This window comes from Salvia splendens, chromosome 18 (genome assembly GCF_004379255.2).
Source record: "Salvia splendens isolate huo1 chromosome 18, SspV2, whole genome shotgun sequence".
Classification (NCBI taxonomy): Eukaryota; Viridiplantae; Streptophyta; class Magnoliopsida; order Lamiales; family Lamiaceae; genus Salvia; species Salvia splendens.
Window position 1 is genome coordinate 10,534,296 of NC_056049.1, and position 15,070 is coordinate 10,549,365.

Here is a 15,070-nt window from a genome sequence, read left to right on the forward strand (position 1 = left end):
AAATTTACCTTTGAGCATTTTTTATGATTGCCATATGGCAGTGGATTATTTGTCCACATGTATAAATGATTGGCTAGTAATGGTGGTATGGTGTTACTTTAATCCGTGATTTTATTTTAACTCACCCCTATTCTATACTCCTATATACACATATACATACACCTAAGCACACGGCTACACAAAAAAAGCTGTCATTGTTCACGCAATCAACAGAAACCAGAAGCCAAGGAAAAAAACACCTCCACAGACGCTCAACGTCGTCGTTTCGAGAAGAATGTCGTACGACTACCTCTTCAAGTACATCATCATCGGCGACACAGGTAGCTCAATCCATCATCTGCTTCCGTTTCCCCCTTAATCCCCAGCTCAATTTTGATTTTAATCATCGCGCTTCGCATCTGTAGGTGTGGGGAAATCGTGTTTGCTTCTGCAGTTCACGGATAAGAGGTTCCAGCCGGTGCATGATCTCACAATCGGAGTTGAATTCGGTGCTCGGATGGTTACCATCGAGGGCCGCCCAATTAAGCTTCAGATTTGGGACACTGTAACTTCTCTATCTGTTTTCTGATTCAGTTTCGTTTTTATTTTTGTAATGGTTTAAAATGTGCCCTAATTTGATTAAATTTATATTGTATGTAATCTGAGAGGGTTTTTATAAGAGGTTCATGCTTGATTTTTACGAGAATTGATTATTTTGTTGAAAGGTTTAAATTTAGGGGTTGGATTATATAGATGTCTGTATTTATGATTTGCGACTCTGGAAATGGTGAAATGGCGTTAGGCTTTCTTACCTACAAATTTATGTCTTTGTTCAGGCCGGTCAAGAATCGTTCAGGTCGATCACTAGATCGTATTACAGAGGGGCAGCTGGTGCGCTTTTGGTTTACGACATCACCAGGTAGAGGAATACCATCATATGCTCCTGTAACTTAATTAATTGTATGTTATACTTTTGTATCGTGTTTTAGCATTATAGTACAATGTCCAATCCCATTGGTGCCTGGAGTTAAATTATATGAATGCAGTAAGTTTAGGATTTTTTAATGCACACACAACTGCACCAATACAAAGATATTACACTGTTGGCACTCGGAATGATACCAAATTCTTTTATGAACTCTGACAAAGCAATGGCTTTCTTTGCAGCTTAAGATGTAGCAATGTATTCCAAGCAGTATACTTTGTTTGGAACTATTCCAACTTACCTCTCCACCATAGAGTTTGGAAGCTAGCATTAGTATTTCTAGTAAATTGATAGCTTTGACTCTCCACCATAGATAGAGTTTGGAAGCTAACACTAGTGTACCTAGTAATTGATAACTTTGACTCTCCACCATAGACTCTTTACACTTTCTAAGGTACTTAAGATTAGTCTTGCCAATTTTTTAATATTCCTCACCGGGATTTTGCTGAAATTTGTAATGCTAAGCACATAAGCATTTTCCGTAGGTGCGTAATACATGTCAGGCCATATTGCAGTTCAAATTTGCTTGTCTGGATCACTCACTAGATCATATGCATTTTGTTTATTTTCTTAACATTATAGTTCGTACACATGCTCAGGTCATTGCCAATAGCGTTAACATTTTTTTTACTTTGTCTCAGTGGCGGGCACAGTAGGCACAAGGGAGGGGCTTAAGCCCCTACCCAATTAATTTTTAATTAATTTATTTTCCCACTTCACAAATTTACAAAAATTTTAAAAACTGAGTTAAGCCCTTACTGAAAACAATACTATTATAGAATAAATCGTCATAGATGGAAGAAGATATAGGGCTGAAATTACAGATAAAGAATTATAACAATGCTTCCCTGCCATGGCGTTACATTTGAGGAATAAGATGATAAAAACTAATTTAAATGTTTAAAAATAAAGTTAGTTTATGAATTGCACGCTTTTACAAGTGAAGCAACATTTTTTTTCCTGCTTTGTACTTACTCTAATTTATATTTGCACTTTTGTTTCATTAGAAATTAGGGAAAGTGTTAGCATTGTTAAAATGTTAAATAACGCTTATTACAAAATTAAATGACATACATATATTTTCCTTTTGGTTAAGTGTGTATTGGACAATATATATGCATTTTTATAATTATGATTAAATTTGTTTATTTTGGAGTATATTATATACTTTCCATAAGTGTGGTTTTCTTTTGGGCATAAGATTTAAGACAAATAGTGTTTAGTTGTGTTATTTTGTACTTTGGCTAAAAATGATATTACTCACTTATTGTGGGAAGGCAAAAAAAAATGACTCACTTATAATGAGAAATACCCCTGCTTGGCCTATAGAAATTCTTCTTTTGTTGAAAGTAAATGATATGCAATGCATTAATTTAACGCAATCTCAAAATTCAATCTTCTATAGAGAAGTACTATGAAACTGACAAATGCATATTTGAGACTGGACTATGCTCTAGCCATATTTACCATTTCCTTTCACATGTAATGCATTCAAATAGTTCTATGGTACAAACTACTTCATCGCTGTGCATTGTCTATTTTAGGAGGGAGACTTTCAATCACCTCGCAAGCTGGCTTGAAGATGCTAAGCAGCATGCAAATCCAAATATGACAATCATACTTGTAGGAAATAAAAGTGATCTTGCTCAAAGGAGAGCAGTAAGCAAAGAGGAAGGAGAACAGTTTGCAAAAGAAAATGGACTTCTGTTCCTGGAGGCATCCGCAAGAACAGCGCAAAATGTAGAGGAGGTACTTCAAAACCCAAAATAACAACCCTTTTGTGCCATGTTACTTCCGCATTATAATAGTAATTTTGGTTTCCTTTTACTTCTTATTGTAATTTCTGTCTAGGCTTTCACTAACACGGCCACCAAGATACTTCAGAAGATCCAGGAAGGTGTTTTTGACGTGTCAAACGAGGTTAGTCACTGATTAATATTGCTGTGCATCATTCATCGAGAGTGTGATTGCTCGTTGTGTGATTGTTTTTCATATTAGATCATCTTAAATAGGAAGGTGGTGTAGAAATATATAATGTGTGTGAGTTCTTATCTGATGCTCGTGGCTAAGAACTTGACATATATACGAAGGGATATATCTGTAGTCTTCTTGGATAGCTCAATAGCAAAACTAACAAAAGGATATGCGTTTGACAAAATTTCAGTCGTCGGGTATCAAAATTGGGTACGGGCGCACCCAAGGTCCAACAGGTGGAAGAGATGGAGCCGTAGCTCAACGAGGCGGATGCTGCAGCTGATTTTGGATATAATTGTAATTGTGGATTCGACTATTGTGCCTCTGTAATAGGCTATGCTGAATTTCTGTGTCACGAATCAAGAAATATTTACAGTAGAACTGTACAGTCAGCCACGTAAATGAACTCCAATGACATCCAGCTGATGCATTCTCCAATGCTAACTTTATAAATTATGTATATGTTGCTTCCATCGATATGGTATTTTGTAATATATCATTGTCAATATTAATGTGTTGAACAGAGGCGGCGTTTATAGAAATACTATTAGCGCTTTCCTCTTAGTAGAATCTTTCTATTACTAAGCCCTATTATAATAATATGCCATAATATCAAAAAAGTTATTTCTATATGATTTTGTAGGTGATTTTGATAGGACACACATCAATGTTGTAGTGTGCACGCTACTGAACATGCAAATGGAAGATATAGCAACAAAACCCTTGCCTTTCACCTCCAACGTATATCTCCTTCCGTTCCACTAAGTCCTTCTGTTCCACTTAGCGTTCATATTCTGGAGTGACTTCTGTTCCACTTAGCGTTCATATTTTGGAGTGACATGAAATTTTAGGAGTTATTAGATGGATTAAGTAAATAGAAAAAGTTAATTGAATATTTTAATAAAGAGAAAGAGAGAAATTTATTTTCAAATATAAAAAGTGCACATTTTGGGTGAGACAAACTAAAAAGAAAATGTGAACCTATTGAGCGGAACGGAGGGAGTACAAAATTTGAATAGTTTGACACTCCATCTCAATGTATCACTAAACTATTTCAATTTACGAATTTTATGAATAGTTTGATACTTCCCCTATCTCATAATAGATGTCACTAGGGAGGTTAATCGGATCATCCCAGTGGATTTTAGGCCAATCCTCCTTGAGCCATGGGTTAATCGGGCCAACTCTAAATGTTCGGGTTTTACACAAGCCCAACGAGCTAATCGGACTACTACGGATAAAATTAGCATGTGGTCAATCCAATACATAATGATGAAAATTAGTCATATTTATAGGTTGTAAAACATTTAATTATGATAATTTGAGATATAGGGATGCATTCATCTTCATATGGTAAATATTGTTAAATAAACAAAACACTTGTAGTCCATTGGATCTTTTGATCTAACGGTTAAATTAATGTCGCGTGTCATCTAATAATGTAGATTATTAGTCTAATAATATACTCCCTCAGTCCCGGACTACTCGCACATTTCCTTTTCGGCACGGAGATTAAGGAATGAGTGTATAGCAAAGTCAACAATTGCGGCTGTAGGTGATAATTTTTACTAAAAATGGAAAGAGTGCAAATAACTTGGGACGCCCAGAAAGGAAATAAGTGCAAGTAGTCCGGGACGGAGGGAGTACTATTTTAGTAAAATAATGTAGCTTAGCTAATAATGTAGCATCTTAGTCTAATAATGTAGCTTATCAAAACCATCCAATCCAAGGATCCAATCCGGGAAATTGAATAGACTCTTAGGATTCATCGTCGGAATAAACGGCTTCTTCTTCTTTGTATCACGCATACTTGCATCTTCGTTTTCTTGTCGACCATCTCTGACTTCTGTGGCCCACTCACTCCCCTCGTTCGCCCCTGCGTGCGAGGTATGTGAGCCTAACAACTTGTCTACCCCTGCGTGCAAGATGTTTGGGACACTATGTTCCACTTGCTCTCTAAGTCTCTCTTACTCTTTCCCACTTCTCAATGTGACTGCTTTGCATTGCTCATTAACCTTCGGGTTCCTTATCGTGGTGCTTGGAATAGCTCCTTGGGGTCTGGTTTGCACAGCCGTTGCAAGTTGGCCTATCATCATCTTTAAGTTCTTTATTGTGGCATCAATGTGGCCAAACTTTTCATTAATTTTTTCCTTAAAATGTTCATTCTCCTTTTGACTCCTAGTCATGAAGGAGTAAATCTACGCAATTTGATCAATCACTTGATGGCTTCTTCTCAAACCCTGGAGGTTGGGTATTGTTCCTCCATTGATTACCCGCAGTGTTGCTATGGCTGGCTAGATTCCAATTTGTTTGTTGAGGCCTCCAATTCTGCTGATTTCTATACTGATTACCTTGGTTAAAACCTTGACGGTTACTAATATGATTTACATCCTCCAGTAGTGCTCCTTGCAAACTTGGACATTGATCTGTTAATGTCCTCCTTGGCATACTTCACACTTCATCAGGCGCAGCTTGGTGTTGGGAGTGATGAGTCGTATTCTAGGCCTTGGTTAATGGTCAGTATGATGATCTTAACATGCATATTCTGCAAGAAAAGTTGCATAAGTGTGCAGGAAAAGGTGCAAGTCAGCAGGAAAGAAATCAGAGGTTTTAAGTGAAAGAGGACGCCAGAAGGGTGCAATACTGACCAGGATGCATGCCCAAAGGCTTGAGATGGAGAGGGAAGGATTGCTAGTAGACAACCAACTACTTAACGGGGGCAAATGTGACAATGCACAAGGAAGAACAACCCTAATTTTAGGGAAACCACCCTATAAATAGAAGGTCACATGAAGAAAGAAGAAAAAAACACATTTTAGGGACACACTTAGAGACCACTCTTGGAAGTCCTAGTTCTGAAGCGGAGCCTAGCTCCAATACCTCTAGTTCCTCGCTGCCAGTCATGATCACTTGAAGACTTCGGTATTCTACCGGGGAAGGTTCACCGTCAACTCATCCATCCGTTGTAGTCGCCAGAAATACTGTTTCATCGCCCGAGTGGCAAAACAATCTTTAATTGCTTTCATAGTTTAACTTCGTATTTCGTTTTATCCCGTTGGATCTGCTGTTGAAACTTGAATCTCTTGTTGTTTTGAAGTATCGTATTGAGATCCGAACGCTATGATATGGAAGTTTGTTTTTGTTCATCTTTTCATTGCTATCGTGTTTCATTCTGCCTAGATTAGCTAGATCCAGTACTTTGCAAGAAATTTCCAAGTGTTGACGCATGATTTTGCTTGAGTAGACTAGATCTGAGTTTGTTAACTAAGATTCCAAGTGTTTAATCGTTCGATTTGAAGTTTAATGCACGAGATCTGTGATTACGTGACTGTTGCTACCTTGCATGTTAGTCAGTTTGCTTAATCTGGGATTGTTGGTTTCTAATCTTCGTAATTTTAGCTTTTAATCTTGGATCTTGATTTGTGGAAAGTGTTGATTTGAGTTGCCGTTCATGGAGTTTGTGTTTATCTGAATTCTGTGCATAGTTGTTGGAGAAGACAACATCCACATCTGATTTGTGGACCACTTTTGCTTTTCAGCCACTTTACCTTTTGTCCTTCTACTTTTGTCAGACTTTTGGCAGATCTGGCAGTTCATCAGCCAGTTCAGTCGGAGATCCATTTCTGTCACGGTCCACCCATTTTTAGTAAATTTTCACTTTTCACATGCACTTGAGTCTTACAAACCCGCTTTTCACGTGTCCAACTCGATCCCGATAAGAGACCGTCTCACCAGTCAGGAGAGTATAGGTCCACTTTTGAGTTTTGTGTCTAGGTTGTACCTCAACCCAAGCATGGTAGCTAACCAACCCTTCCAGATTATCACCACAATCGGAATTCGCATTTGTCCATCTATGTGGGATTCGACCCTTGCTCCACTATACTAGCCAGTGGAAGTGGGTTGAAGAAATTGTTGATACTAGGTTTTAGGTCGTTGTGCCAGCTGATACGCTTGGATTGTGCACGGTTTTAAGGCCATCTTTTGGTCCGTTTTTAATGTCAAAGTTGCATTACGTGTCTATTATTTGCATATTTTGTATATTTGGTATTTTGACATGTTTTGTGAGAAATGTGCATATTTGAGCCTAAAAAGAGAATCAAAACGTGAAGTTGGACATCTGGAGCTGTTCTGCATGTCCAGCGGTCTGCTGCACCATTGTCGGCGACCGTTGGCGCCCAACGGCTGCTAAGCCAGTAGCGGCCCGCTCCGGGAAAGTTGTGCATGAAGTCAAGACACGCCCAACGACCACTGGAGGATGCGTGGCGACCGCTACTAAGAGTCCAGAGAGTTACGGGATGATGGATGGCGACCGCTGAAACAAGTGCAGCGACCGCCAGCGAAAGGTCAGAAGCCTCGGATAACCTCATGGCGACCACTGGCCAAAGTACAGCGGCCCTCCAGGAAAAAATGGCGAGCGAATTTGCCCTACTTTCTTCCCAAGATTTACCATATTTTGCAACCATTTTCCTTATTTGAGAAGGGGCGATTTTTCCCTTATAAATAGCCCCCAAAGCTTCTTAAAAAAAGTTCTTCTCTTTGCAAAATACTTCCAGAGGTCATCAGTTAGAGTGCTTCATTGTGCAAGGAGTTGAAGAAGGATTCAAGATCATCAAGGCTACAAGGATTCAACCTTTGAGTTTTATTGCTTTAGTTCTTATATTTTCATTGTCTTCCCTTCAATCTATGTTTTAGCTTATCCAATCATGTGTAACTAAACTCATAGGATTCTAGGGATGTGTTAGTAACTTTTATTGGTTTATACAATTCCTATTTATATTTAATATCTGTTTGTTCTTACTTTGTTTCTTCCTTAAGTTATTCCGTAATACTTCACGTTTGAGTGACACATTCGGTGATGATTTAATATAACTTGCTACATAATCGTGAGAGGATTTTGGCGAGTTAGATCCACTTAATAGACACTACAATTAGCTTCCTTTAAAACGACATTGTTAATTGATCCAAGCCCCTTGGCCTGGCGGTAAAGGGCGCTGGATACCGCACTATCCTGGAGGTCACGAGTTCGACCCCTAGGAGGTGCATCTTGGGATTAATTTCCCTTGGAGGTGACAGTTGACTAGCCATGTACTAGTTCTGGGGGTGGCAAGTTGACTCGTCTGTACCCAACCTTGGGGGTGACAGTTGACTAGCCATGTACCAGTTCTGGGGGTGGCAAGTTGACTCGTCTGTACCCAACCTTGGGGGTGACAATTGACTAGCCGTGTACCAGTTCTGGGGTCGGCAAGTTGACTCGTTTGTACCCAAGGGGACAATGAAGCGCAGCTCGGTGGTAAGACGCTTCACCTCTAACCGTTAGGTCGGGGGTCCGAGTCATCTCGGGGGTAGATGGGGAACCATCATTGATCCTCCTAATAAAAAAAAAATAAAATAAAAAAAAATAAAAAAACGACACTGTTAATTGAGAGTGAGGACTTTTCAAGGGTCTTAGGAGCTTCTAAGAGTTACATATTTAGGATTGACAACCCTAATATTTGTAATCAACATTTGCCTCGCATGAGCATAAGCTAGGTGACTCATTCTATCAAAGTAAGAACTGTGCTAGAGTGTTGTAGTTGGAATTTGTATAACCATAATTGTGAAAGCACATCCCTGGAATTCCCCTTATCTATATAGTTTTATCTCTGTGATTTATTTGCGATTAGTTGTTTCTTTGTTTTCACAGTTAATTGTTTTAAAAAAATCTTCCACCTTTCTGGTTTTCCAAATATTACTTGAGTATTAGTAGAAGATAGACAATTTGTGTTTGCTTTCCCCGTGATCGATATTCGGTACTAACCTTTAGCTATACTATTCCTACTCTGTATATTTGTAGGTATTTATAGTGCTAATAAAAAGTGCATCAAGTTTTTGGCGCCGTTGCCGGGGAAAGCAATTCACTTCCGGATTGATATCTTCAAACAGACAATTTTATTACTTTGGGTTTTAATTTCTTTCTGTTTTTAATTTTTGTTTAATTTTTTTTTGTTTTATTCCTTTCAGGTTGTGTATGTGAACGCGTTCTGGAAAGAACATCTTAGAGTCGCTCGATCCCGAACTTGAAAGGACCCGTAGGAAAATAAGAAGTGAGCAAGGACCAATGGGAGACAGAACAGAACTACAAAGGCTTCAAGCCATGGTCAAGTTGTTGATGGAGGAGAGAGATGTGGAAAAGGCTGCCCGCGAGGCGCAAGAAAAGAAGGACAAAGAGATAGTGCCCGTGATGCACATGTTCAATTACGGGTATATGATCACCTTCCCCGAAGGTCCTCGCATTGATGCTAAAAATTTTGAGCTGCGAATGACCCTTAATCAAAGGGTTGAGCAGTCTCCTTTTGCAGGGAGGGTCACAGAAGATGCCAACCGCCACCTCTCAAAGTTCGTGGATATTGCCAACACGCTCAAGTTGAATGGTGTCAACGAAGACGCCATTAGGGTAAGACTATTCCCTTTTTCCTTAATTGATTCTGCTAAAGAGTGGTTTAAGTGTCTGCCCATAGAGCAAGTCTCCACGTGGAAAGATATATTAGCGGCCTTTCTCGACAAGTACTACCCGCCAGGCACGATATTGAAGCTAAAGAGTGAGATCCTCCAGTTCATGCAAGGCCCCGACGAGCCCCTCTACGAGGCAGTTTCGCGGTTCAAAAACCTACTCCGCAAGTGCCCCAACCACGGGTTCACCGTGGACCATCAGGTAGGGATCCTATATAATAGTTTCAATGAAAAAATCAGTGCTATTGATAAGTCGTATTCTAGGCCTTGGTTACTGGTCAGTATAATGTGCATAATTGGTATATATTCTGCAAAACAGTTGCTAAAGTATGCAGGGAAAGTGTTCTAGTCAGTATGGAAAGGCTCGGACAACTCAGGTGAAAAGGGCGTCAGAATGATTACATACTGACCAGTATGCATGCAAAAATTGCTCGAGATGGAGAAGAAGGATAGTTGGGACTGATCAACCACAATTAAGGGCAAAGAAGTCATCTCACCACGAGGTTTTACCCTAAAATCAAGGGTAAGCCTCCCTATAAAAGGAAGCCACTTGGAGAGAGAGGGGGAGGATCAACTCATTCATCATCATCACTCTTAGGTAGAAATCTCTCGGTAGTTCAGTTCTTTAGCCCAGTCCAGATTCTCGTTTCTCGCCACAGCCATGGTCACTTGAAGATCATCAGTTCACCGGAGTTCCATTCTCTCGTTCCAGTCAGAACAATCGTAGTTAGCAGTTCCATCGCCCGGAGTGGCAAAAACAATCTTTATTTGTTTTCTAGTTAATCTTGTTTGTTTTCTCTACGTTGGATCTTTCGCATTTCCAGTATTTTGCTTATTTTGAAGTCTTGGTTGAGATCCAAACGTTTTATGCAATGAAGTTGTTTTTATGTATCTCTTTCTGTTCAAATCTGTTTCATTCTGCCTAGGTAGCTTAGATCTAATTGTTGCAGTAATTTCTAAGTGTTGAAAGCATGATTTCATTTGGAGTTGTTCGATCTGTGATTTGTCAGTTCAGTGGCTGTTTAGATTTATTTTCTAGAAGTGTTTTAGTGTGAAATCCGAGTTTACGTTATTTTGCCACCCTGCATGTTGACCAGTAAGCATAATTGCAGTTTCAGTGTTTAATCTTTTGATTTGGAGTTTAGATTGTAGATCTGTTTTTGTGAAGTTGTTAATCTGCATTTCTCGTTCATGGAACCTGAGTTGTTTGATTTGTGATCAGACTTGCTGGAGAAGACAATGTCCACATCCAAATTTGGGACCACATTTACTTTTTAGTTACTTTTGCTTTTGTCATTTACTTTTCCTTACTTTTCAGCTGTTACTTTTCAGACCTGTAGGCCTAGTCACCTAACTACCTTTTTTTCCTCTGATATTCTGTTTAACATTTTATAGTAAACTCGTACCTTCCACATTTATTAGCCAAAAACCATGTTCCCCACTTTCCACGTACACAGCCGCCTGTCCAACACCTTTTCCGCCTCCTAGTCAATAGAGTACCACCTTAAATTCCAGCCTAGATAAATCTCAACCCAAAGCGTGGTAGCTAACCAAACCTTCTAGAATATCACCACAATCACTCCAAAACGCTTTCATCTCTGTGGGATTCGACCCCTACCTTCACTATACTACCCAGTAGAAGAGGGTTGAGGATTTATTGATACAAGGTTCAGGATTAGCAGGGACTTTCATACTGATCAGTAGGATACACCCTTTGCTTGAAACGACACCTGCACAAACCTGCTCTTTCAAATGGCGCCGTTGCCGGGGATGAATGGCGTTATTTATTGTTATTGTGTGTGATACTTTGGCGTATATATTGTGGATAATTTTTCTCTTTCTTTTTATTTCAGTTTATGAGAAGCAGTTCGGCTCCTGACCAGTGGAGACCGAAGATACTTCAGTGAGGATCTATACTCGTAACCACTCGATCCGGCCTGTCGACGGCTTTGTCTGACTTAGGTTCGAGTAGTTACGAGGAGCAATACACCATAGAAGGGTCAATACCAGAAGAGATACCACTGTTGGAAGGCAACCCAAGGGAGATGGCTGCCAACGTAGATGATGATCCAGAGATCGGAACGCTGAACGCGCATACGGAGGGAGAACCACTGCAAGCTAGAGTAGTCACCCCGGGGCAGGCTGCCTGTGATGTGAAGCCCCATGTTATCGCAATTCTGCCTACGTACTGCGGGAAGAGCTATGAAGGCCCTTACGAGTTCCTTCATGAGTTTTGTAAGATTTGTAGAGCGCAGAGGAGGCCAGCAGGGGCAACCGAGGATGACTACAGATTGAAGGCTTTGCCGTTCGTTTTGAAAGGGGAGGCAAACACCTGGTTCCTGCGCCTGCCCCCCGACTCCATTGAGAGTTGGGCCGATTTCAAGTCAGTATTCCTAGGCGAGTTTTTCCCGTCATCCAAGACAAGCGCGCTGAAGAGGGAAATAACTAGTGTGAAGCAAGGGTACGATGAACCCTTGAGCGATTATTGGGCGAGGTATATGGGCCTTTTAGATGCATGTCCCAATCATCGCATGGCGGACATTGAGATACATCATACCTTCTATGAAGGGATGAACATAACAACCAAGGACCTGGCCAATTCATCGTCGGGAGGAAGCTTCACGCAGCTGCGAGTCAGCGAAGCGAAGAGGGTCCTAAGGAAGCTACTGAGTGCAAAGAAGGAGTATGACCATTCAAGGGATGGATACAACCGAGAAAGGGTTGCAAGTGCCTCGTCTACTGACCAGGAGCAGAAGCTTGAACAGAAGATGGATTTGAAGATGGATGAGCTGAAGAAGTCACTCCTGAGCGCAACCGAGAAGAATACACCGCTGGTTTCCCCAGTTGGGAACTGCAAGGGTGCAGAACAGGGAAACCAAGGACCGAGCTATGATCAGCCAAACAACTTGGTCAATATGGAACAGGCTAATGCTGCCGGGTATTTTAACTCAAATGGGAATTGGATCCAGGGGGGACAGTGGGACGCACCATAGATGGACCATCCAAATTTTCGATGGGGAGATGGAAACCAAAATCAGAACCAAGGTCAAGGTCAGAATCAATACAACCCCCACCCAAACCAGAATCCCAACCGTGGCCCAGCAAATCCCGACCACCAGTCCAACTGGTCATGAAGGAACCCACAACCCCATAACCAAAACCCACAGACCCAAAACTCGAACCATGTCTACATACCACCCAACCAGAGAAACTTCCAAAATTACCATAATCAACCTAATCAGGGTCCACAACATCAGCAGAACCAAAACCAGTTCCAAAACCAACACCAGAACCAATATCACCAAGACCAGTATAACCCTCCTGGCCAGTATGACCAATACCCACCTAACCAGAACCAGCAAAACTTCCAAAATTTCCAGCCCACCCAAAATCCCCAGTATAACTATCACCAAGGACCAAATCAGTCCCAATATCCTAACAGGTCGAGGAGATCCATGGAGGACATGGTGGGAGAATTGCTCGCGTCACAACAGAGTATCAAGGGTGAATTGCATCCAACAATGAAGTGGTGCAGGGGATGCAGAGTGCCCAGAAGGAACATAAGGCGAATATTAATATGATGAATAGGCAGTTGGCCCAGCTGACCAGTTCGATGGGTGAAATGAAAGGGAATTCCGGGAAACTCCCATCTACAGTCCATGTTCCTGAAAAGGCGAACGTGAGCAATGTCACATTGCGGTCCGGTAATGCCTATGAGGGACCCCAACCGAAGAAGTCCAACGGAGAGCCTAGTGGGACGAATATACTGAAGGATGTCATCTCGGAGCGAGAGCTCAACAGACCTCTACCTCAGATGCAGGATCCATTCTTTTTGGATAAAGCACCATTGGAAAAGAATGAAACAAGTGGCGAACTGCCCAGGAGAGACCCTCCTAAGGAAACGGAACCCACGAAGGAGGCTCCCACCCAGAATGTACCCAAGGAAAACTCCGGGAAGGCTGTTGAAGGACCGACTGAAGAGGCGAAAGGAAAAAAACCATTCCCTTACCGGTTGGTGACCAAGAGGAAGAAGGAAAACCTAGTGGATTACATGTCAATTTTTGGGAAGCTGGATGTCACCATACCATTCCTCCAAGCCGTGAAGCTACCCCCGCTTGGAAAATTTATCAAAGAATTCATAGCCGGGAAAGCCCAGAAGGATGGGAAGATCATGGTGGAAGGGATAGCGTCAGGAATAGTGCAGGAGAAGCTGCCACCCAAGAGAGCCGACCCAGGTATGTTCACTCTACCCATAACTGTAGGAGATGTGAAAGTCGAGCATGCAATGTGTGATCTTGGAACTTCTATTAATGTCATGCCTTTGTCGATCTATAACCGATTGAAGGGAGTTAGATTGTCGAGTACTAGGGTGTTGATCCAACTGGCCGATAGGTCATGCATAAATCCCGAGGGTGTGTTAGAAAACGTGTTGGTTAGAGTGCATGATTTTACCTACCCTACTGACTTTTATGTGATCAAAATGAGTGAGTCCGAGGCTAGGGAATCTAGTGGCATATTGTTAGGAAGGCCATTTTTGAGGACGGCCAAGACAATAGTAGACATGGCTGAGGGAACAATTTGCATTGATTTTCACGGGGAGAAGTTTATTTTTGATATCAATGAGGCAATGAAAAAGCCTATTGATTCTGAAAATATATGCTATGTTGATGTGATTGACCCCTTAGTCCAAGATTTTCTTGAGACCGAACTATTGCAGGAGAAACTCCAAGCTTCAGATGTGTATGAGCAAGCTGACGTAGAAGCCGCTGCATGGTGCGATCTGATCAGCAGCCAAGGGTTGACTGATGAAGAGATAGAAAAAGCAATTATGAACTTTTGTCAGAAATCAGAATTTATTGGAGCCGCAGGGGCTCAACTACCAACCAGTACAGGGGAATTCTCAGATGGTGAATTAGAAAAAGAGGGGGATGCTGCAAAAAACCTTCTACCCGCAGACACACTTCCCCAACAAGTTGATTTAAAGAAAGCGGCCAACAAACAAGCCTCGGTGAGACCCTTTTCAAACCTCCAAGATGAAACCCCAGAAATACAACCGCCGACTGAAGAGCGGCCGCCAAACCCACAACCGCAACCACAAGAGCCGATTCCTCAGGCTCCGGCGATGATTCCCTTGAACGAACTGGCGGAGTTCCTCAGGCAGCAGAACCTAAATAAAGATTGGGCGGCTGTGTTGGTGGGTTTTAACCAAACCGGAAGCGGATCAAGCATGACCGGAGGACGATAGTACCTACCCCAGAAACAAATGTTCAGCCCACAGTGCACCCACCGATTTCCATTCCAACTTCCTCAACAATCCCACCAGAAAAGAAATCTCCCTTGACGACCGCACCATCAGAATCCTCAAAACCCTCCCCGACTCGCCAACAAATCGAACCAATGGATGTTGACCCTCTTTCTGCCTATTATGACTCTGACCTAGGGGAAGGCGAATGGAAAGCAAGCGAGGAGCAGAAGATCCGGGAGGAGGAAGATGAATCGCAGAGAACACCGGTAGCGGAACTCGTTCCGCAAGAAATGGAAAGGGAGGGGATAGATCTGAACGAAACGGCCAGAAAGAAAGTCCTTATGACTGATGAGGAGTTTGAGGAGCTTTCGAACGAGGTAACCAGGATGAAAGATGGC

The 15,070-nt window shown here is 41.7% G+C and overlaps 1 protein-coding gene across 1 annotated transcript; it reads left to right on the forward strand.

Moving 5' to 3' along the window:
- Window positions 1-168: 168 nt before the first annotated feature.
- On the forward strand, window positions 169-3,444 carry LOC121777140 (ras-related protein RABB1b-like). The gene is made up of 6 exons (XM_042174286.1): window positions 169-320; window positions 405-544; window positions 816-898; window positions 2,509-2,713; window positions 2,816-2,884; window positions 3,129-3,444. Exons 1-6 carry the CDS (start codon window positions 275-277, stop codon window positions 3,219-3,221), a joined length of 636 nt encoding a protein of 211 aa, XP_042030220.1. The 5' UTR covers window positions 169-274; the 3' UTR covers window positions 3,222-3,444.
- Window positions 3,445-15,070: the final 11,626 nt, after the last annotated feature.

Bases quoted from the DNA above. Each gene is read 5' to 3' on its own strand.
- LOC121777140 (XM_042174286.1), top strand. From the start codon at position 275: ATGTCGTACGACTACCTCTTCAAGTACATCATCATCGGCGACACAG. The intron at 545-815 runs GTAACTTCTCTA...GTCTTTGTTCAG, and splicing joins AGCTTCAGATTTGGGACACT to GCCGGTCAAGAATCGTTCAG. The intron at 2,714-2,815 runs GTACTTCAAAAC...ATTTCTGTCTAG, and splicing joins CAGCGCAAAATGTAGAGGAG to GCTTTCACTAACACGGCCAC.